At 38.1% G+C, this 25,385-nt stretch overlaps 1 protein-coding gene across 4 annotated transcripts in view; it reads right to left on the reverse strand.

Moving 5' to 3' along the window:
- LOC141912255 (uncharacterized) overlaps positions 1-25,385 on the reverse strand; it is a 159,258-nt gene that overhangs the window by 29,414 nt on the left and 104,459 nt on the right. For 3 of the 4 annotated variants that reach the window (XM_074803480.1, XM_074803477.1, XM_074803481.1), the window contains 3 exons: positions 22,104-22,250; positions 19,528-20,837; positions 4,900-4,926 (listed from right to left, as the gene is read on the reverse strand). In XM_074803480.1, coding sequence (XP_074659581.1) covers positions 4,900-4,926; positions 19,528-20,837; positions 22,104-22,250 — 1,484 coding nt within the window. The remainder of the gene's footprint in view (positions 1-4,899; positions 4,927-19,527; positions 20,838-22,103; positions 22,251-25,385) is intronic. The other variant, XM_074803478.1, reaches the window with a different exon arrangement.

Consider the following 25,385-nt stretch of genomic DNA (forward strand, 5'->3'; position numbering starts at 1 on the left):
TTCGATGCTATCAGTGAATCAGCCGTGTGGCGAACACGGAAGTAAATTTCCACATTTTGAAACCACATTCAGATTTCTTGATGCAACGTTACCTTACGCACGGGATATCAAAACTAGATGAATCATTGAATACATCGCACACAATAAATCGTTATATCATACGCCTTGAATATCAGTATTTGCGCTAGAAATGATGAATATCAACAATCGCGCCGCAATTTTGTTTGTGAAATCACGCGCACCAGCTGATCCATCTCGTTCAATGTCATGACGTCATGATGGATGTCAAAACCGGGTCAACACAAATTTTATAGAACCAAGATTTTGAGGTGATTTGTCTTTGAAAGCCCATAACTACCGAAACAAGCGTCGGATCTTGGTGATATAATGTTCTTCTGACGCAAATAGCATTGAATTTTCACGTGTCTTATTTTGGACATTTAAAGATGCTGCATAACAAAACGTGCTCGAATAAATTCGAATTTTTGAAACATTTTTGGTAAATTTCTCAAAAAATATGAAACCCATACCTTCAACTTTGCGCACCATAAAGAAAAACCAATTACGAAATATATTTTTGCTTAATCCGTTCAATTCGCCCATTAGCAGTGAAATTACAGGCTAATGAAATTGCGTTCGAGTGCGCTAAAAATAGCTTCAAGCGTAGTGTATTAAGCATACGAATGATTATCGATCGGCCAGACCGTTGACATTGGCTTACCAGATTACCGGTGGTATAGAAAAACATTTATAGATTATTTTTCGCGTGATGATATAGATACCATATTAAATAAAGGACCAATGGCCCAGAAGCTCACCGACATGATATTCTGAGAAGCAAAAGGAAGAAAGCGAAATATGCTTTCAAAGAAGTAATAATAAGAAGTAAATATAGCTGCAAAGCAGCGATAACGGGTTTTCTGCTGTCTTAGAATCCTGTTCATCGGTGGATTTCGACAAAGCATTTGATAAGGTACAACAGCAGCCATTACTAACTAAACAGGCTATTAGGAAACAGTACCAATGATATGTCGCCCAAATGGCTCAGCAGTTATCTCTGAACAAAAACTTGTAGCCGAAATCAAGGGAACGCCTCATCTTGGAATAAGTCGGTCTAGCAAGTGGAGTCACGCAAGGTAGTATCCTAAGTCGTCTTCTGCTTGATGTCCTGACAAATGACATACACAGTAATCCAAAATATACCAGATCGAGTAAATTTCCAAAACAACCTTAACACTCCACGCCGTTCGACCAAAAAATTTAATGTTCCGACAAGAAAATCTTGTTCGAATGAAAACAATTCTGTTTGATCGAACAATACGCTTCTTGTTTGAACCAAAACTTTTTTTCATTCTGACAAAAAAAATGTGTTCGAATAAAAAGCTATGTTATTGTTTAAATGAAAAAACTGTTTGCCCGGCAAAAGAAATTGGTTGAGCGAAAACAAATTTTTTTCGAACGAATGTTTGAATGAAAACAATTCTGTTCGATTGAACGAAATACTTAATACTTTTGGTTAGGAGAAAAAATTTTTTACAATATACTTGTTCGAACGAAAAACTTAATGTTCTGACAAGAAAATTCAGTTCAAATTAAAACAATTCTGTTCGATTCTCATGATGAGGAGAAACTCGCAGCTGATCCCCGGAACGACGATGTAGTGACACACGTCGATTCGTCGATGTTTATGGCTTGAAAGTGCTTCTAAAATCTAAAGTAGTAAATTTCCAGTGTATCGGTAATATGATTTGATGAGGAATATGGGCTATTGTTAAAATTACTGTTTGAAGACCGCGGCTGAATGTGAAGTCTGCGGCAATAAATTAGTTCATTTATACTTGAATTGATAATCGAAGTGACAATCGGCCTGCGGGTTGATTTCGGGATGACGACTCGAAAAACATGTCGCCCCATTGAATGGGGCAAAATTTTCGATGTTTACGGCCCGACAGTGCTTTTGTAACGATGATTCGTGAAAAAACACGCGGATTATTTGTAGATCTCAGTGAGCTGAACGATATCATACGGATTGTATCGACAACAGCGGCAAGGTAACAAAACCTTAGTTCTTTTAGTGAAAATAGTGTGACATAAAATAATAATAAGAAGAAACACGCGAATCTCAATAGGGTTTTCTGTGATGTAACAGAAAAACCTAATAATCAAAGCTTAGTTGACAAAGAACCGTGAGATGGACAGGTAACACTTCATATAAAATAAAATGTTTTATTTTTTTGCAAAATAACAAGCTAATTTTTTTACAATAACTTGAATCTTGAATAGTTCAGATGTTCCGTCGTACATGTATCTAGGCTATGGTTTCCCGTGAACGTTGTAATTTTTGTTATAAGTTTAATGACTGCTACTCGCCATATCATAACCTAAACAAGAGGCCCACGGGTCTTGTACCTTCATGACGCAGTAGAAGAAGAATGATTCAGTATTCAAAGTTTTACAGAATGATTTACATTGTAATGATGTAACAAGTTTTAAAATAGTTAAGAGGTATAGGCTATGTGGCGATAATGTTCATTTTCTGTTAATATATCCATACATGAAAAGACAAGCCCATTTTAGCTGCCCCAAAGATCACACTACATGAAAAAATGCATCAAGAATTGGTGTAGGCATCGTGTTGAAAATAAATCCAAGATGGGTGGCAACCCTGGTGGACACAAGGGGTAGACATTTCACCTACCAAAATTCTTACACCTAGTATCTTGAAAATGCATTGCAAAATTGAATTGCAGGCCGTTTCGTGCAAGAAATTCTAGATGGCTGACCTGGCGGCCATATTTGAAGGCCGATGACCTCCATATACAAAAGGCATGGAGAGCTTGACCCTGATCCTCACACGAAATTGTGTGGAAATCCATCAAGAATTGCGGACTGCATCGAGCAAACAAGAAATTCAACATGGCCACCCCAATGGCAGCCATATTTGATCACCAATGATATTTTTTTACAATATGGGTGGACATCTCGCCAGACCCAATCATCATGCTACTTTTCAAAAAGATTCATCGCAAATTACAGGTGAATTACTGTGTGAAATTCAATTCAATTCCAGAGGTCCTGGCTTAGGCCTATGTAATAGGAGTCAATTAAGATTCGACTTTTTGAAAAACCAGCACAGATGCCTATTCAAATCACATGTAATTAAAAAGTGCTTCTTAGTTTGATGTCCCTGTTTTCATCGCGCACGTGGTTAAAATTATTGTTATCGAACGTCTTCAACAGCTGTTACGACGGCAACCGCGTCTGTCAATCATCTTAATTGATTCATATACTAAAATGCACGCTATGAAAAAAACTATGCGGTGGATCAATCTGGAATTTTTCAGTAGAATGTCAGACGCTAGGTACCTTTCTTTAAAGGTTCATTTGTTGTATGTCATTTACGATCAGTTATACAGTACTTTATTCATAACTTTGAGGGACTTAGAGGGACTGTAATGGACCATTTGTTGACACTAACCGTTAATAAGCTTCGTATGGATACAATCAAGATAATTCCACCCTATAATTCCACTATTCAACGATCGACATACGACGCGCAGCTTGAACATGGCGCCGCCATTCAATACGCTCGTCACGATGTATCTCTACACACATCAAAATCACACTTAGATTACAAGTGTTGACTTATGAGAAACGATCGAAATCTAGCAAGTTGATTGGGAAAATAGCAGCACTATAGTTGAAAAAAGTTGATAAACCACCTCCGACTGTCTAATCATTAAAAAACTGATGCTTCTGTTTCCATTGCCCTAGGAAAACTAATCAATGACCAAATATCGCGAGTTGCTAAATTACGCTAAAATATTAAGTTCGTTCGGATCATCTCGAAATTTCAGCCTGGCAACCCTCAAGAAATGTTTTAAACGCCTGTGCAATGTTCTATCAAAATCACTGAAGAAACTTTTTTCATGCACAAACACGCATTGTAGCGACAGATAAGAAGACAAGGCAATTCAAACCCATCGTTCATATCGCTAAATCAGGTCTTTAATTATGTTGTTATAACTTTTTCGGAAATAATTCAGTAAGTGCACATTCGCTATTAAAATAGCTTCAGGGACAGCCGAAAATGTGCAGAGCTCTCGATTGGCAAGCTGGTGCTGCCATCATTAATCGCTATTGCGCAATCGCAAGGCCAGTAAATCCATTGAGTAAAAAGTGGAGTGGTGGAAGATTATTTTTTTCTCCTAATAACTATAGTACAGACGATATAGCTGAAAGAAGTTTGTATTCCGATTCAGAAGGCATTTTTTTTTACAAACGAGGTCCAGTCATAAAAAAATGAAGGTCTTTTTATTGGATATACATTGGGGTTTCGTTATTTCATCAGGAGAAACTGAAGACTTACCTCCCTCCCTCGTACATGTACCATACCCGACGACTGGTGGAAGTTAATACGCTACGGTTTCTTTGAGTATCTTGACGTCGACGGTACTCTTATTTCAAGAGTCAGTGACCAAAGTATAAAAATGTAACGTGCTTTTCCGCCATTTGTTTTCTTAACAGTAATCGTCAATACACAGCTTGATATTTTACAAAATGTAGCATCTGCTAATGATTATTCATGACTTAGGTCATTCCAGGTCAAGTCAAACTATATTAAAGCTAAGAAAATTTTCTAATTATCTAAAATTTTACAGCTTAGATCAATCACATCCCAACGAAATTCGCACAATAGCGAGTGTTAGGCTATTTGAATCATCTGAAACAAGAAATACGACCGGGTATATCACCGTTTCAGAATGTGCCTTGTCAACATCACTTTCTAGCAATATTGGCACAAGACCAACTAGACCGTTGGCATAACTTATGCTTCGCTAAAAAGTTAGATAACTTTAAACCAAATATAACTCATGCAAAGAAATTTTTTGAACTTACATATAGAATTTCTAAATAAACATCCATCTAAAAATGAAATCAAAAATTATATTCCAAAAATAATTTCAAGAGCAGCATACATTGATTATAAACTCGGGCATAGTGGAATTTATACTATGGCAATGAAAAGGAATGTGTATAAAGAATATAGTAATCTTGTAGAAAATATTGCAAATGAAAAAGAATACCTTATCTTATAGAAATATTACATAACTTAAATGGTACGATGGTATGAATTGGATGAATAGGATGAGTTTTATATTTACTTAATAATTTGTTTTTTTTTTCATCTAAAAACAGTTTGAGCTTGATTTAGGTTATTTTGTTAATATTATTGTAATAAACAAAAATATAAATATTATGTTATTTTATATTTAAATAATATTTAAATATAGAATAAAATTGATAAAATAACCTAAATAAAACTCATACTGTTTTTTTAGATAAAAAAGATATACAATTATGAAGTAAATATAAACTCATACCATTCATACCATATACCATTTAATTTATATAATATTCAAAAATTATAATTTTATTTCATGAATTTATATTCAATTGGAAATTGAAGCCTCAGAAGTAAATTCGAACTTCCAGAAATATCCTTTGTTATATTCTTCTAAGTTCTTCATGTCAATTAAATCTGCTTGCCACTGTTCACCATACTTTATTTTTTTATCAGATTTTATTTCATCCGATTATTCTTTAAGACTAGAATATTATTCCTCACTTTCAGGATTATAATATAAATCTCTGAAATATTGTTCTTTTTCCATTATATTTTAATCCATCAATAATAATCTAGATTTATTTTCTACTATAATAGGTTTATCATCATCACTACTATCATCATTATCATTATCATTATCATCATTAATATATTATTGTCTTCATATTTATGCATTATACCAGAGAATATAATAACTGTGACTAATCCAATTGTAATATATAAGTAATTAATTCCTCCAACATTAGAAGCATTAGATAAATTATTATTATTTGAATTATTATGTGTGAATTATTATTATGGTTCATTTAAATCATCAGATAATTCATTTTCTTCGCTCTTTTCACTCGGCAGATCTTTTTTCCAACTCCTTTGCACTTTGTTTTTCTGATCAAGGCTTTTTCTTAATATCATCACTCATTTATTTTAGTTAATTTTTGGTCTGTTTCATGATTATCTGATTTATTAAATCTTTATATTCTATAGGTTTAATATTAGAAAATTTTATAACACCTGTAGAAATGAATGTCATTTTTCCCTCTAATTGGAATGATGCGTACCCAACCCATCGTTGCCATTCATACATGATTAAGTAATCATTTTCTAAATCACTATATAATTTATGTTCATCATTAATTGTTATTACTCGATTACATAACTTAGAGTAACATTTTACTATTTCATCACCAATAGAATTATCTATTCTAGCTAACCTTGCTTCTCCATATATTTTAAAATATTTGATTACTTTATCTAGTTTCATAGTCAAGTTCTTGAAAAGTTACACTTACACTTACCACTAGCAATTAATAAATCTAGATGGTGCTTACATGTTAATTATTACTCGTAATCAATATTATTATTATTACTAATTTGTTAAGTTATTGTTTTTTATTCTTAAGTCTTTATTTTGATTTGTATTACAGTCGTTTCTAATCATAATTTTAAAGGCTTTATTTGAATTGTATTACAGTCGTTTCTATTACATTGACAGATGGCAGCACTGAGATACACAGCCCTGTGCTACTGAGTTGAATTTGATAATCAATTAACATAGATAATTGATTATTTATTTGATTAAAAAATAAATCATAATCAAGTTATAAGTCTATTGACATTTTTGGGAACAAAAAAGGTCACAGTACGGCCATCTTGAGTCCGATCGACTCAATTTTTCTCATGCCGATGGGCCCTCGGGGGATACAAATATATACGAATGATCAAGGTTATTGATAAAAGTGTCTTCAAAATTTCCCTCGAAAACTTCAAAAATGTGTAAAAAGTGCTGATTTTGGCGAACAACAATGGCTGCCAGTCGGCCATCTTGAATCTGACAGGGCCAGTTTTTAGCCTGAAGATGTGTCTAGGGTAGATACACGTATAAACCAAATATCAAGACATTACCTTGAAGCCTCTTCAAAACTTTGGAACTCTCACGAACTATCTAGATGGTTATCTCTCGACCTCAATAGCTTCAAGACCCATCTCAAAACAACTTTGTTCCATGCAGCATACCATTAACTCTCGGAAAGCGAATTGTATTTAACATTTTTTTGGCAGAATAAAATTTGATTGAATTTGCAATTCGGGCACATGGCTAATTAGCATATCAAGATCATACACCCGATTTGGTAAAACCATTTTTTTCGCGAACCTTGCGCAATTGTCAAGGATGAATTTTCTGTAGAGCAAATAAAAATTCCTCCCAAACACCAAATCAACTAAAGATTTCATAGAAATCGATCTTGAAATACAATTTTAAATCTTAAAATAAAACCCAGAAGTAAAACAGTAGACGATACCGCGGGTTCACGTGAACACCTGATTTCTGTAAACGAAATGTTGGTTGTGACAAAATTGTTCAGACGGTTTTAGGTGGTAATAAGTACGGAAACGTAACGACCATGGTCGACTTATTCGATGAAATCAGGCCTATGTGATATCCAAATTTTGACTTTTTTATTCTCCAGACCTCCCTGATATAGAAATAAAAAATTTTGGTGGTACGAAAGTGCAATCACAGCGCCGACGGGGACAGAGCCGTGTCAGAAATCGGCGGAATGAAAATTGAGGTGGACGAACACGAAGAAGTAGGCTATTGTGCTACTTGAATCACGAAAACTCCCGGCGCGGGCCCGACGCTTTTCTAAGTAATACAAATATCATGCAATGGGTTTTCACAATCTACCGCTGGTATTTACCGGATTTCAATATCACTCCAAAATTCAAAGAAACCTCGAAATATCGAACCGGAACACTTCCGGTAGATATCCGCGGCTGCCCAACCGGGAAACTTATTTGTTTCAATAGATATTGATAGGATCCATCATCTTCACCCGTCAAGGGATTCGAACCCACTAAGCGGCATGCAAGAATCGGGTCGGGCCAATCACAGCGCTTGTAACAAACCATATTAGGCTTCTGTGGAATTTCCCAGTAAATGGGCCAATCAGCGAACACGTAGCGAACGCGGAAGTATTGTCGCGTGTTGATACATGACGTCATGCGCAAAAGCGCCAGTAATGAAATCGCGATAATTCACGTGAACAGCTGCTGATATTTTCAGATAAACCAATCACAGGGAAGACACAACTTCCTGATTGGCTGATAAAAATTGAAATTTTCCCGATTTAACTTTCGTGAAAAATGCAGAAAACATTTTTATGAGACCCTATTTCAAAATTCTGCTCGCTACGATTCCGAGAATGGATTACGCTTAAATACGTGATTTGTTCGAATATGCCCTCACTTGGCAAGCAAAAGAGCCTTTTGTGTGGAAACCATGTCATTTAAATTCGCTCCATTTGTATAGTAATAGGCTCAGCCTACGGCTGGCCTAAAAACCGCAACAAACCCCAGGTGAGCCAGTGGAAAACCAAAAATCAGGGAGCTACCGTGATGCTTCGTTTTCAGTTCCTAACTGTACTGGTAGATAATAACATGCCTATTATGACCCCGTTACGTTTGAGTCGAAAAAAGGAAATCAAACAACCCGGTGTCAACTGACTCCCGGATACCTTAGTAAGGCACTGACTGCCATTACCTCGATATTAACATAAACCAGTAGGCAAAAAACTTAAACTCTAGACGCAGCCTTGCCCAGGCTATATAAATAAAATCATGATTCATGTCTAAACTTAATACCTATAACAAAAGGAACCCTTACCACTAACTGTCTTAAGGTAACCTAGGCACTGTAAAAGATGCCCACAACTTATATACATCAACTTTCTTATAGCTGAATACAGAAGAAACCCTTTAATCCCCAGGACCTGGTTTAAAAAGGTCTAACTGGGCCCGATGTTTTTTGGGTTTTTGTACGCTTATTCATTGTGCAGTAACAATTGGACCCAACGTGGACAGTGAGCCTAACTGTCCAGAAACGTCCTTCAAATAAAATGACGAGAAGGTAGATGGAGACGTCCAGAAGGCTGAACGACAAACCTGTTCCAAGGAAGCCCCCATGAATAATGACCAGGAAGTGGCTAATGCCCTCACCTGATGAGAATGTATCCCGAGCGGAGCCTGGGCCCCCTGAGAATGCAGAGTTTCTTTAATTAAAGATACAATCCATCTAGCGATTGTGTCCCTTGAGATATCTCTCTTATCCCCTTGTCGGAGAGGAATAAAGAGCCTCTCCCTTTCTTGTCTGTGGGGAAGTGTCCTCTCTAGGTACTCCTTTAAAGCTCTTACTGGACAGAGCGACGTATCAGGAAGGTCGTGAGATACCCTTTGCGTCAAAGCCTCAATCTTCCAAGATCTGGCTGCTACGGAAGCCTTTTGATTCTTGGCAATGAAACTAAGACCAGGCCTTAAAATGACAAACCTATCTTGTGGACCAAAGGAAATATGACCCGGACGCATCGATAAAGCATGAACCTCTGAACGCCTCGCGGCCATCGCTAAGAACAGTAAGAACACCGTTTTCTTAGATAAGTCTGACAGGGTAGTATTGCGGATAGGCTCGAAGGGAGTGATCATAAGTGCTCTAAGAACCACTGTTAAGTCCCATGGCGGGATATCTGAAACCTGTTTGGGTCTCTTAACCCCAAAACCTGATATCAATTGAGCTATTTTCACATCCTCCGTCACTACAGGGACGCCCGCTGAACGAAAAGTATGCCCTATTGCTGATCTGTAGCCTTTAATGGTTACAACCTGTCTATTCTTCTCTTCGAACAGGAAATAGAAAAAATCTATTAACTCTGACACAGAGGGGTGGAGAGAATCCACCGCTCTCCTTTTACACCAATCGGAGTAACATTTGGAATTTTACAATGCTCCAGTAGAGGGACGTTTGGATTCCACGATAAATCTGGCTGCCCCCGAAGAAATTCCTTGGGTTGAAAGCTGTCGCTTGACAATGGCCAGGCGTGTAGATTTAATTGGAATTGATTTGGGTGTAACTTGAATCGTCCCTGGGACAGTAACCCGGGGTAATTGGGCAGAGTGCGAGGGAAGTCCACCAGTAGATGAAGGAGTCTGACGAACCATGTCTGAGTCGGCCAACAGGGAGCCACTAAGACGACTTGACAGTTGACTGCCCCCTCTATCTTCTCCAACACTCAATTGAGTAGGGGAGTGGGGGAAAGGCATAAGCTAGCAGGTTGTCCCAACTCAGAGATAGAGCGTCCACCCCCACGCCAAGTCGTCTTGAAATGGGGACACAAACACCGGACACCTCGTGTTGAAGCGAGTGGCAAACAGGTCCACGTTCGGACTTCCCATCAGGGCCCGGACTTGATTGGCTACCCTGACTGCCAATGTCCACTCGGTGGCTACTGGCTTGTCTTGTCGGCCACCACATTCAGGCTGCCGGCCAGGTGGGATACCGAAAGAATCATCCCTTGAGCCTGGACCCAGGTCAGAATCTGAGCTGCTAAGTTGGATAATGTTGGGGACCTGGTCCCCCCCTGGTTGAGCAAATAAGCCTTTACTGTGGAGTTGTCCGTTGACAGCCACACATGATGACCCGCTAACCTCCTTTTGAAGTGTTTGAAGGCCTTTTGAACCGCTAACAGTTCCAGGTGATTTATGTGGAGATGAGCTTCTGCTCGAGACCAGTTCCCAGCTTTCTGAAAACCTTCTACATGTGCTCCCCAGCCCTGATGGCTGGCATCCGTGAATAGATGAATCGGGGCCTTCAATGGTGCTAGGGAGGTGCCTCTTGTCAAGTTCTGCGCGAGAGTCCACCACTCGAGGTCGGGGATTAGGTTCACCGCTGGTACCGGCAATAAGGTATCCCACTCTTCCCCTGCCAATCTCCAAGCTTGCTTCCAGAATCTTTGAAGAGAACGGCTGTGTAAACGACCGAGCGGAACTACGAGTGCAACGGAACTCATCTCGCCCAAAACCTGGGACCAGGACCGAGCCGATCTAGGCGCCCCCGTTAGGAGACCGAGAACTGCCTCCCTCAGCTTCTGAACTCTGGCCTGTGCTGGTCTGACTAAAGCCTGCGTCAGGTCGAAGTGCATACCTAGGTACGTGAACCTTTGAGAGGGGGTCAACTGGGACTTCTCTAAATTCACAATGAAACCTAATTGACGGATCAAGGCCAGTGTCTTGTCTAAGGCTTCCTTGCACTCTGCTTTCGAATTTGCCACAACCAGCCAATCGTCCAGGTAACAGAAAATGCGAACTCTCTTCGACTGAAGGTGTTTCTGAACCCTTTTGACAAGTTTGGTGTAGACCCAAGGGGCTGAACTCAGGCCGAAGGGCAGAGACCGAAATTGGTATGTTCTTCCCCTCCAATGAACTCTTAAATACTTTCTTGAGTTCCTGTGTATTGGTACTTGTAGGTATGCATCCTTCAGATCTATGGATGCCGCCCAATGGCCTGGCTCCAGCCCCTGAATCACCTCCTTGGGTGTTGTTAGCTTGAATTTTGGGGCTATGATATAACGATTTAGAGCTGACAGATCTATTACCGTCCTTAAGCCCCCAGATGATTTTGGGACGGTGAAAATTCTTGAATACCATCCCGGGTATCCTAGAGGGATTTCTTCCAGCGATCTTTTTAAAATCATCTCGTTGATCGCTGGCATAACGTGGGACTCCTGCCCCCACTTTGGCCTCATTTCCACCGGCTGATGAGATAGATGCGGTTTGTGAACGAATTTCAGTCAGTATCCTTTGGAAACAATCTTTGTAGCCCAAGTGTCGCCAAATTTTGCTAGCCAGTGGGAAGAAGCGTCTTGAAGGCAAGAGCCCACTGGTCTGACATCTTCAACGGGTACCTGTGTTGGCGCGGCCACGAAAGGGTCGATTGAAGCCCCTACGTAATCTAGCCCTACCCCTTTGGGGATTGTCACTGAAAGAACTTTGAGAATAACTGATATAGTTCAAATTGTTATTGTTGTCGCTTTGAGCTCCCTTGGAGCTTGTCCAACCCGCTTTTTTGTAGCTTAATTTGCTGTTGACTTGAGATTGATTGTATCCGGGCCGATTTGCCGGTGAGTTTCTGTAAGTAGAGTTGCCGGCGTAATAACTAGGCTTTTTTGGTGTCTTCCATGACTGCCTACCGGCCTTAGCCTGAGATTCTCTGATCTTGGTGGCCTCCGCATCGGCGGATGCGCAGCATCCAGAGAAAACCCGTGAGGAATTGCCCAGCAGTGCTCTGTATAGAGCTACTTTCACCGGTTCTGGAAGTTTGGAGTCGGCCAACAAGCTATATCTATATATATTGATCAAGGCTAGGTTAGCCTGGATCCTTATACCCAAAGGTACTTGGTGACACAACGCCTTGGCCATAGACTGTAGAATTCTTTCTATTGTCGCCACGTGTTCGGACATTGTCTCTGGATCCGGATTATCCTGGACTAGTTGAGACTTTACTTTTTCTAACTCGCCGTGCATGGCAACCAGTGAAATGTCTTGGAAAGACGCGATTTGACAAATGCTACGAGCTAATTGGTTCAACGCTCCCATTGCTTGTTTTGGTAAAGTGTAGGTGGGCGGTGGTTTTTTGGGTAGTCCTATCGTGGTTGACCCATCGGAGTCTAACTCAAAGTGTGGTTTGAATCCGGGATCATCAGCACCTGGTGTGGCGTAATAATAAGTCTTGTACCCCGATATGGGCGGATACAACGGAGAGTAAAATTTAGAATCCTTCATGCCTGCCTCTAATGGAGGATAAGACCAAGTATTGTCTGTACGCTTACCACCCCACAGTGTCGTGTCCAAAGTCTCACGCCATTCTTCTCTATATGCAGAATGAGGTGCTAAAACTAACTCTTCGGTGTCATCGGATGGACTGAAGATTTTGGCGGCCGACCCTCTAGGCAGGGTTGGTTTAGGTTTGGCCTTGGCACCTCCGTATCGGGAGAAAACTTTTTTTACTAAGTCCTTGATTGGAATGTCTCCCATCTCTTCCATTGTGGATGGTGACGGAGAGCACAATCTGTGCATGTCTCCGTCCCTGGATAGACCAGGATCTTCTGGATCATGAGATTTTTCCTCGTCAGAAAAATCATTGACATCATCCAACACTAACCCATCTGTTGGGTTGCAGGACAGCCCTGTTGGCACTGATGGAGGCTTGGGGCCCGGGGGTTCCTTACCTTTTAGCTGTTCCTTAAGGGAAGCGATCTCCTGCGAGAATATCGCTAGCATATTCTTGATGTCACTAGAGTCAGACGGCTTATCAGCCGGTGATCTAGGACGTGAGCGACGACGTTGTTGCTTATGAGCACGCTGCGCCTACGACTGGTAGGTGACGGAGAATAGGTTCGACTTACTCTAGAACGGGACCTAGAACGAGACCTTGACCCAGAGATGGGGTCAGACGGTGAACGACGTCGTTTTTTATTAGAGCGCTGGTGCCTACGTCTAGTAGGAGATGAAGAGTCGGACCGACTAAATCTTGATCGGGACCTGGACCTAGACACGGATCGTCCCGGATCATTGCCCTGTTTCCGAGTATCTGGGCATTCAGGTGTATCAACCTTGCCCGATGAGGACGCTGGGGTCTTAGTAGGTGTATCAACCTTGCCCCAACGTTTAAATCTCGGTCCCCTAGGGGAACTGGAGACGTCGTGATCCGACATGTTAAACCCTAAAATAAGCTGAAATGAAGGGTTAATTATTGATACGATTTTTAGTACAGATTATTAATTTCGTGAATGATGAGACAGAAATCAATTACGTTGAATGATAATTTTTAAATATATACGGCGGGAGGAGCCGCTAAGAAAACAGCACGGCGCTCCCGCGAAACCGGAAGTAGAAAACCGGTGGCAAAATGTTGAAATGCGCATAGATTAAAAACGATCTCACCCGAGGTTCGACTTCTATTCCGAGATCAATCACTCTTATGTCTGTTTCTTATATCAATTAGAACGGATGTCCGATCCAACACGAAGAATTTTAACCGATTTACGAGCACTGCCGAAACACGTTCTCTAGAGAACAAGCGCCAAGCAAAAAGATGATGGCGTCTCACCAGATGGCGCTATGTTACGGCGCCCCTACCAAAAGTCGATTCGGGTGTTATCTGCCTAGCCAAAAGCAATATGGCTATAGTGTATTTTCCCAGGGAATGCATTCGAAGTAAATACAAGATAGCCGGGCTCCAACGATTGCTAACGTAAGGGCATAAAAATGACGGGTTCAATTGATGACACTTAATGCCATCTTTAATTACTTAAGATTAGTTCTCAGCGTTGATCAAAATTACAATTTTTGGAACTAAAATTTGTATTTCCGAGTAGTACTTACCCTTTCCTATGGTTTTTGCCAATATTTTCTAAATTTGGATTTATCGCCAATGGTTTTTCTATACGACCCGGCCCTGCGGTATTGCATTTAGCCACCGGCGAAATCCGCCATCTTTTTACGTCATAGCAGACCAAAAAAAAAACAGCTATGCGGGGCAGGTGGGTGGGATTCCCACCATAGGAAAGGGTAAGTACTACTCGGAAATACAAATTTTAGTTCCAAAAATTGTAATATTTCCGTCGAGTACTGTACCCTTTCCTATGGTTTTTGCTAGACTAGCCTAGCACAAGGATGGTGGGAAGGTAGATAGAAAAACCACCGCTCAAACGCAAGGTAAGAGGGAAAAAGAGAGCACTTACCCAAGCACGGAATGGAGCACTGTAGCACAGGGAAGACCGGTTGGCCACAGTGAGTCCGTCCAGCTCAGGGGCCCCCCCCCAGAATTTTGCGAAATTAATACTTGCAGATATGAGCCCAAACTATGTACAAGGATACACCCCCTGTGATCCTGATAATGCAACATAAATATTCTACACTAAAGGGTCCGATCGGAAAGAACGGACACCTTGAGCCATGACAACAGGACCAAGTGAAGCTAATGAGCCTAACTGGCCTGAAACATCCCGTAAATAAAATGACGTGAATGTCGACGGTGAATTCCAAAAGGCGGCCCGACAGACTTCCTCCAACGGAGCGACCGAAAAGGCTGCGGATGAGAAACGACTCCCTCCGAGGAAAGATTCTCCTTCAATAAAATGTCCTTGATCATTGAAGAGACCCATCGGGCTACTGTGTCCCGCGAAATATCCCCCTTTAGGTGATCCAGCAGCGGAATAAATAACCGCTCCCGTGAACCCCTCCGTGAAGCAGAGTGATCTAAATAGAAACACAACGCCCGCACAGGACATAAAGTCCTGTCCGGGATGCCTGGTTCCACTCGATGTTTTAGGGCTTCAATTCGCCATTGACGCCCAACCGAGCCTGGTCGTTGGTTCTTTGCCAAAAATTCCAAAGCAGGCCGCAGCAAAACAAATTCATTCGCTGGCCCAAAGACAATATGACCTTGTCGGACTGCGCGCAAAAAAGAGTCTTGATAATCGGTGACTCTAATACCAAGTATATAAATGAGAAACGCTTTGTAAAAGATAGCTGTTCAGTAGAGAAATTCAAGGCTTTCACCATTTCTGAAGCTATGGAAGTTAAAAAAAATGTCGCTGAACAGTCACCTGCGTGCGTTGTGCTCCATGTCGGCACAAAAGACATAAGAAATTCAGGAAGTGCAGATTCTTGCATTGGTAAAATGATTAATCTCGTGAATTGCGTTAATGAATGATTTCCTGGTGTTTAAATTGTGATTTTGCTGTTACCGTACCGCTTTGACCAAACATACCTCAATAACCAAAGTCGCTTGTCTAATGCTACGATAGAAGTGCTCGCCGCAAACGATAAAGCAACAACCGTGTGTCGTCATGATAACCTGAACAGCCGTAGATTCTATAGAGACGCGATCCACATTAATGATTGGGATGGTATAAAAATGTTAGCCAGAAACCTGTGCTCCGCTGTTCGAAAACAATCAGGACTATTTACCAGACACTATCAATAATCACGCGTAGAGTCTGTCATTCAAAAATGCTCAATATCTGTTCTTGGAACATTCAGGGTCTCCTGAATAAATTCTCTAACAAACTAAACCAAAATCTCCGAAACCACTCTTTGTCGCGGTCTGTTATATCAGCCCAAGTAATTCTTCTTTTGGCTCCAAGAACACAGAGGAAACCTTTCAATTACTTGAAAATGGGATCCAAAAATACTTCCACCAAGGAGATGTACTGCTACTAGGTGATTTTAATTCGAGAATCGGAAATATGAATGAAACCCACCAGATAGACCTCAAAGATAGTATGTACATTCCTAGTTTAATGACTAATGCCAATTCAGTTCATATCCCAGACCGCAAATGTAAAGATAAGAATGTTAAAAAATCTGGGAGGCGATAACTTGATATATGTGAATCGAATAATTTATGCATCCTGAATGGAAGAACTACTGGTGACCATTTTGGCGAATATACGTGTCACCAGTGGAATGGTAGTAGCACAGTTGACTTTGCAATTACTGATTACAACATGTATCGAAATATCAAGTATTTTCATGTACATAAGGATTTTTTGACGCCTTATAAAACGTTACCATTATGAAACCTAAACAATGCTAACCATTCAGCGTCATTTTACAAACGACAGCCGTAAATCGATGTGCAAAACGTCACAGGTTTATGTGTACACAAACAAGCTATCTGGCAAAATATTATTGACATAGATGTAGAATGGCTTCCTGTGATTATATAATGACCTATATTTGAACGTCGAAATGTTATATTGCATTGAATATCATTAGAAGACGTATTGTAATAGCAAAGGATGTATGATTATATCAGAAGCGGCAGGCATAAATAGAAATGAGAAGTAAATCGGATTATTCGGTTAAATGGGGGATGTATACACGATGCGGAAGTCTGATATAAAAGTCAGACCGTGACGTGGGCATGCTGGTGGAATGACGAAGCTATCTACGATGTGTGTAGGGCTGGCGTGAATTTCATCAGCGGCTACAAGCGGTCAATATGAAAATGTGTAAACATATAATTTCAATATTCAATCGTTTGTGAAAATATGTTTGATATTAGGAGTATGCAAGTTTCGTGAGATTAGCAATTTATAATAGCATAGCTGTCATATACGGCTCCGTGTCCTCTGATGGCATGTGTATTAGGTGAAAATTCAATTCAATTCTTTATTGATCCTTATTACATTGAAATTCCGGGATAAAATTCCCAAATTCAATAAATACAAATTTTAAAATAAATTAATACAACATACATGACACACGGGTAATTCATACAGAACAACATAAGCATGTTATTTTAAATGACAATGTCTACTTCAACCCACCCAGACTCAAGACTCTAGGATATCGAGTGACAGCCAAACCCGTGGCCCGGGCCCGGGGACCGGGTCGGCTGGCTAGGCCACACGATATGCTCGAAGTCATGATGAAGCAGACATCAGAAGAGCTCTTTCTTCATCCATGGAGGCAATGAAGTTGCAGACCAGCTTAGAGGCATAAGTAAATGAAGTCGGTCGCAAGTTCGCGATCAATTATTGAGAATTTTCAATAAAAAAATTTAAACCACTACTAGAGTGGAAGACCTGTATCATCTACCCAATCGCCAAATCTCATCATTCCCCAAATTTCTTAAAACTTCGATTTCAAATTTGCAATTCCACATTAGCTTAGCCCAGAAATTCTACATTTTTTTCCCAGGCGTCAAATAATTTTCTAAAATTAATTTTCTTGTTCTGAATTGTCAGACCACTGTGTGATCGGAGTGGGCTTAGAATACGGGGGTTTATATCCTATACATCAGGACAGTAATAATTCTAGTCTGCCCTCAATGCGGTTAGACGATAAGCAGTTCTCATACCTCAAGTCACATGAAACGGTAATCGAATGTCTTAATAAACCAGGATTAATGAAAGAATTGGAGAACTTTTGTAGTAACCCTCTGTGGAACGCAGTAAACCAATAAAATAACAACATTAATACTGAAAATTGTTAAAATCAAAAAGATATACGTATTGTCAGACGAATCTCAATAAACTTTCGGGGTCATGTAGCTCCTCTAGGGAATACTGGAACATAGTCAAGAATTTAAGTCGTGATGAGAGAATGGATCTACCTGACGAGATAACTAATCCTGATAAGTTCATCGATCACTTTTATTAGCTAAAGCAAGCTAAAAACAAGTCAACTGATGAAGCTAATTTGAATGATTCAACGCAAGGTACCCCGAATATCTTTACTGAACTGGACTTCCCAACTTCTAAAGATGAAGTAGAATGTGCTTTGACTGCCCTGAAGAATGGCAAGTCACCTGGCTTGGATGGGATCACGAACGAATTTTTGAAATATGGAAAACAGTTTTTACTGGCGCCCCTAGTTAAATTATTCAACTTTGTTTACTCAAGTGGCTGCTTTCCAGATGAATGGGCAAAGGGTCTTGTAGTCCCTTTACATAAAAAAGGGGATATTAACAACCCAGACAACTACAGGGGCATCACCCTGAGTAGTTGTCTAGGTAAACTATTCAATCTAATTTTAAGTAAGCGACTTCTCGGAGCCATTCAAGAAAAGGATATCATTGGCAAAAACCAAACAGGCTTCATGCCGATATGTAGAATTAGGGATCATCTATTTACATTAAAAAGATTAATCGATAAAAAACTGTCCGCTATTAAGAATTTGTACACTTGCTTTATAGACCTTAAAAAAGCATTTGACTCGGTTTGGCATGATGGCTTACTTTTTAAACTTAGGAAATTTGACCTGGGGAAATACTTCTCCAACTGCCCAACATTCGAAGTCTTGGCAAGCAAGACCAATTCAGGATTTTGCTTTCTAGTCATCTATTAGCTACACACACCCACACCCACACCCACACCCACACCCACACCCACACCCCCATTATTTCATAACCAAATTTGAGCACTTATAAACATCAGAATCAAATAATAACCAAGCTGCACCATTTACACCAAGTACAGAATATATGTGCCAATTAACGGTAAAATCTGTCCACACAAACAGCTTAAATCGTGTCATAAAGAAACATCCACAGACAGACAGACAGACATGACGACGATGCCATAGATGGGTTCGTCTTACGACGAAACCCATAGAAAAACTCGAAAATTGCGGCATTTGAGGTGTCCCCCATCGATGGTTTAAAAAATAACTTTCATACATATCTCAGTTCGTCACCTACAACGGCTGCCATTCGACGACCTTACCCATAAAGTATGGTATTCCCCAGGGACTTATTCTAGGTCCACTGTTCACTATACATTAACGATATTGTAAGAACGTCGAACTTTTTTAATTTCATCTTATTTGCAGATGATACAACTTTATCTTACAGTAAAAAAGATCCCAATATCCTCAAAGCCGTTGTAAACTCGGAACTGAAACTCTTAAGTTAAATGGTTCAAAGCCAACGAATTATTTTTAAATATATATAAAACTAATTACATTTTTGGTAATTCACCTGTTCCACAAAACTTTGACACCTTCATAGACTCAATTTACTACTCAAAAGACTGGGCTGTAATGAAAAAATAACTCACCACTTCTCTTGAATTAACACATTGCAGCTGTAGATGGGAAATACACTCATGAGACAGACCATCATCTCCAGACAAAACCTGGCACTGTTGATGAAGCAATTCATGTTTTTCCTTAGGCGAAAATTTTGGTGACTGCATTAACAATGGGTGATCATCACTCAGGACACCTACTGTTACTGATTTATCAATGCATTGAGATTTATCACTATCAGTTTGATTCATATCCTCAATGCATCGACCAGGTAATAACGCTTGGTCCACGTGACTGCCAAGTGAATCAATCTCAGAGACATCACTTTCTGCTTCTTCGTCGTAAATGGTTAAATCTTGTTTTCTTTGAAGACAAATTGGACTGACGACTGGAGAGCTTATATTTGTGAATTTAGGTATAACTGGTGACGAATCTTCTGAGGATCCCAATGACCCATTTAACACCAGACCAGGTATGTTTGATAATTTCGACTGATCAGCACTTTCATTGATCAAACCGCTACTCCCAACACAAGAGTTCGTTCCAATCTCATTAATTTCATGCCTTGAAATTGATGCAAAGCTGTGTCTAGGTGGATGTTTGCCCAACCCACTATTCATATGCGTTGAATGCAAAGCTTGGCTTTCAATGTTACTAATTTTTTCAGTAGTTACACTTACTACTTTCTGTGTATCATAACATATTGGATCATATAATGCAAGCACTTCATCTTTAACATCATAAGTCATGTAAGCTGATGAATTTTGATCATTAAAATGCATTAAGTTTGAAGCATCATTATGATGCTCATTTGCAATTGTATTTTCATTTCGCTTGTATCGTGTTTCTTGCAAATCAACACTTCCAGCGCTCTTTTCATATGCATCATTTTCATTACCACAATCTGAATCATGTGATTGACTGAGGAAATGGAGTTCCATCGAATCGGTTGAATCCGTTTTCTTCTGCAGCAAGGGTCGGTTTTCACCAACAACTTTTGCCATTGAAGAATTTGTACTTTGTTCTGCCCATGTGTATGCTGTTTCATGTAAACTGACACCTTTTGGTAACGAAGGAGATATACGACAGTGAAAAACTTGCTGATGGTTCAAATCACAATAAATGGACGGTGGACTCGAATAAGGACGAAAATCACTATAAAGTTCCCAGTTGTTATCATCGATACCCAATTCAGGATTTTGTAAAAACGGCATTGAACTGGAGCGACTTTGTCCTACGTCAGGCAACATATCAGAGGGTGTTACTATCACGCCTGCATGACGAACACGACCTCCAGGACTTGATTTTGAAACTGGTAATTTCTGCCATGTATGAGTTACTACAAGATAAAAAGGTGAAAAACATAAATACTAGGTCCAGGACTTTGACAACTCAAGCATATTGTAGTCAGAATAGTTGAAGAGCGTTCAAGGTAATCAGATAAATCCCCATTTAATCAGTTTCGACTTAAGCAGCAATTCAAGCATGACAACAACAACAGCAAAAAACAAGTGTTTTATTATCAGACTAGTACAAATGAATTTGTCCATACACACAGACCCAGTTTGTCCGTTTGACAAATACTAATATCTCAAAAATAATCAACTCTAATTTAAAAAAGGATAACTTTTAAAATAAAGATTGAAATGTGTCAACTCATAATTCACTCGAGTTAACTAGTCAATGCATATCACAAAATTGGACAGAACAGTGTGCAAATTATTTGCTAGATGGACCGATAACCGGCTTGGAAACTGCAGTTATATATTTATTGGTAGAATGAGATTAGAAAATTGCTTTAACCATGTTCAGATTGCATACCTTGTAAATCACAAGTAAAAACAATATTTTTACAAGAAATCCATCATGAATACTTCTTTATATCTACTCATTATATCAATATAAACCAACTAAGGACTTAAGTTCCATCAGACTATTGTGTTCATTTTTCGCCCGTAGACAGAAACCATGCTTTTTGAAAAGTTTTGAAGACGCTTCAATGGGTTGTCTTTATATTTGATTTATACATGTATCTACCCTAGACACAACTTCTGGCCCAACCAGAATCAAGATGCCTGGCAGCCATTGTTGTTTGCCAAAATCAGCACTTTTGTTTACATATGTGTGAAGTTTTGATGAGGCTTCGGAAACTACATCATGGATCGACCTGGGATTTTCAACTGTACAAGATCCATATCACTTTTGTTAAGATGATGTAAATCGGATGAGAACGTCTAATTTTATCTAGTTCAAAACTTTTGAAGTTCCCTTACAATGAAATATTTCGCCGAACTGAAATTTGCTATTTGCCTACGAACATAACGGAGTGCTAGTCTTAAGAGCAGTGCCCAAAAAAACATTTCTAGGCCTATTATAACCAAAAATGAAAGGAACCAATATGTGTCTACAATAGATACATGCATAAACCAAATGTCACGATAATCTATTGAGGCGTCTTTAAAATTGCCAAAATAACTGGATTCTGTTTACAGACAAAAAGGGAATGCAATAGCCAGATGTGACGTAAGTCCAAAATGTGCTACAAATCGTGATTATTTGAAGACGTATTTTTTAAGCCCATGGAAATAGTTGTAATTTGACATACCAAAATTATACTTCCAAACATCACTGTGGAAGCTTCCTGCACATTCTCCTCCAAAAATCAACATCCCATTGTTAACCTGACAAGCAATATGTCCCTGTAACATTGGAGGATTTGGCTTTGTTTTTACTTTGGTCCATTGCTGTATATCTAGGAGCATAAAAAGGAAAATATAAGATATCATAAACAAGTAGAGTACTCAAGACTCCTAAGAATGTGATTAAGGATTATCTGTGCACCAGGGTTAAATGGTGGTTCGTTCAAAAGTATTGGATCCTTCACTCATTTAATTTTCAAGACTACCTTAAATACATAGTTCAGATGTGGTATGTGAGCTTAGGAAAAGAGAGCTATGGACAGGTACCTCAATAATGAATTTTCTAAATTGCTCATTATGACGAAATATATTGAGTTTGACTCTCCAGCAAATACATTGTGGGCATTTTTTTCTATCATATCTTGGCAATAGATCTTCATTAAGTTCTTGGTATTTTCTTACGTTTTCTTTATATTTTATTGTTCTATTATGTAGATTTGAATTACTTGTTGTAATAATCAATTCACAATATTTGCAATAATGTGTTTTTCTTACTAATTCATTATATTGTTTATCAAACTTTTCAAGTGTTTCTTTATTATCTGGTAACGTTTTCTCGTATTTTATTTTTTTCTAATATATTATTTTTTCTTTCATTAAATTCTGCTTCAAATTTATTAGAAATTTCATCTATATGTGCTATACGAAATTGATGATTCTCCCAATCTTCTATATTTTCAGGGCTATATTTTATTCGACAAGGCTCACAGAAATGATCTTTTATATTATTCTTATCATAGAATAAGAAAGGTCTTTTCCAAATAATTTCAGGTTCAGTTTCAACAGAATTATTATAACTTTCGTTACTATCAACATTAACCGTTGAATCATTAATTTTACACTTCTCTGAATGTTTTTTAACATAATTCCTTGAGAATAATTTATTACAATTTGGGCAGTTTATTTTAGGGGGTTTATAATTTTTATCATGTTTTTTCATATGTCGAGCCATATTACTTTTTCTTTGAAGTTCACCACAAATTTCACATTCTATCTTCGCATCCATTTATTTAGGAAAAATTTTATTAAAATTGATTTTTAATGGTTCGAGGTAATTTTTTTGTGTTATAGATTGAATTAAAAGAATATAGAATATTTGTTGATTCTAGAAAACTTACAAATTATAAATCACATAAAAGAGCTCGCTTAAAAATGGGAGGGTCTGTTGGATTTGGAATTAAAATTTTTTTAAAGTGATTTCAATAATAAAGTAAGAATAATGTTAGCTAATGATGAACAGCAATTTATGGTTAAAAAACCTATAGCTAAACTGCTAGGAATTAACCCAGATGTAAGGATACGTAATGCCGAAGCTACACCAACTTAATGCCTTTTACACACTTTTATAATTATTGCAACTTAATTGACCCTGTAAAAACTTTTGAAGCAACTAAAGATACAATTTGTATAATTCTAGTATATTAAATATTTTACCATTAAAAAATGTTAAACAATTTGGAACACAAATAAATTTTAATTCAGCTGAATGTGATTTTAAACATTGTATTCCTCAATTTAACAATTTTAAATTAGAAATCATAATGGATACTTAATTGATTTGAATAACTTTTCTGTAATTTATGAATTAGTTGTAAGATGTAGAGTAATTTTTCCACTATATAAATGAATATAACAGTAGGACCGAGTATATGTTTTGGATTTGATTTTAAACGTGAGAAAGAAATGAAATTTTACATTAATGATGTAATAACACATATTAAAAATATTACATTTATCAATGAAACAACATTTGAATATGGAACAACAATAGATAAAGAAACTTTTATTATTAATAATTAGATTTTATTATTAATGATATTAAAGAAATAATAACTGAAATATATGAAAATGAAACTGATAATATTATAAATGTTGAAATAATTATAACTAAGTTAACTAAATATTTTGAAGATAGTAATTTTTTTTCTAAATAAATGGCGGATCAGAAGGGGATAATAACTGGTTTGAATAATGGAGCATTATTATCAGTGGGAACTGTTGGTTATACAATGGTATTAAAAAAGTATTTAGAATGGGAAGTATAAATGTTGATAAATTTGATATCAATGATATTCCAAAATTAACATTAGCAGCAACTTTATCTAATTTAACAATTGGTTATTTAGAAAAAAAAAAAATATATTCCTCCAATATACATACATACTTTTTTTACTAAATAAATGGCATCTGCAGTTATAACTATTATAGGGTCAGCAATTGTTAACGCTTTAGCATTTACTGGTGGTGGTTATTTATTTAAGCACATTGATAAAAATAGTTCATTAGCAGAACAAAGAAGACATAACATAGCATTAGAGAAATACAATAAAGCAGCAGAAGAATATAGAGAAAAGAGACAAAACTATATGGATTACATCAATAAAGAATTATATAATCAGAAAATTACACAAAGAGATTTTCAATCAGTTGATGAAGCTATGAGTTTATATAACGCAGTAACAAATAAAGAAATATAGCTGCAAAGCAGCGATAAAGGGTTTTCTGCACAGTCTTAGAATCCTGTTCAACGGTGGATTTCAACAGAGCATTTGATAAGGCTCAACATCAGCCATTACTAAACAGGCTTTTAGGAAACAGTATCAATGATAGGTCGCCCAAATGGCTCAGCAGTTATCTCTGAACGGAAACTTGTAACCGAAATCAACGGAACGCCTCATCTTGGAATGAGACGGTCTAACTAGTGGAGTCACGCAAGGTAGTATCCTAAGTCGTCTTCTGTTTAATGTCCTGACAAATGACGTACACAGTAATCCAAAATATACCTGACCGAGTAAATTTCCAAAACAAACTTAACACGCTGTTCGACCAAAAACTTAATGTTCCGACAAGAAAATCGTGTTCGAGTGAAAACAATTCAGTTTGGTTGAACAATACGCCTTTTTTGAACCAAAACTTTCTTCATTCTGACAAAAAATGTTTTCGAATGAAAAGCTATGTAATTGTTGAAATGAAAAACTTTTTGTCCCGGCAAAAAAATTTGGTTGAGCAAAACAATTTTTTCGACCGAATGTTTGAATGAAAATAATTCTGTTCGATTGAACGAAATACTTAATACTTTTGGTTCAGAGAAAAATTTTTAAAAATATACTTGTTCGAACGAAATACTGAATGTTCTGAAAAGAAAATTCAGTTCAAATTAAAACCATTCTGTTCGATCGAACGATTGT

Source organism: Tubulanus polymorphus, chromosome 10 (assembly GCF_964204645.1).
Source record: "Tubulanus polymorphus chromosome 10, tnTubPoly1.2, whole genome shotgun sequence".
NCBI classification, from domain to species: Eukaryota; Metazoa; Nemertea; class Palaeonemertea; order Tubulaniformes; family Tubulanidae; genus Tubulanus; species Tubulanus polymorphus.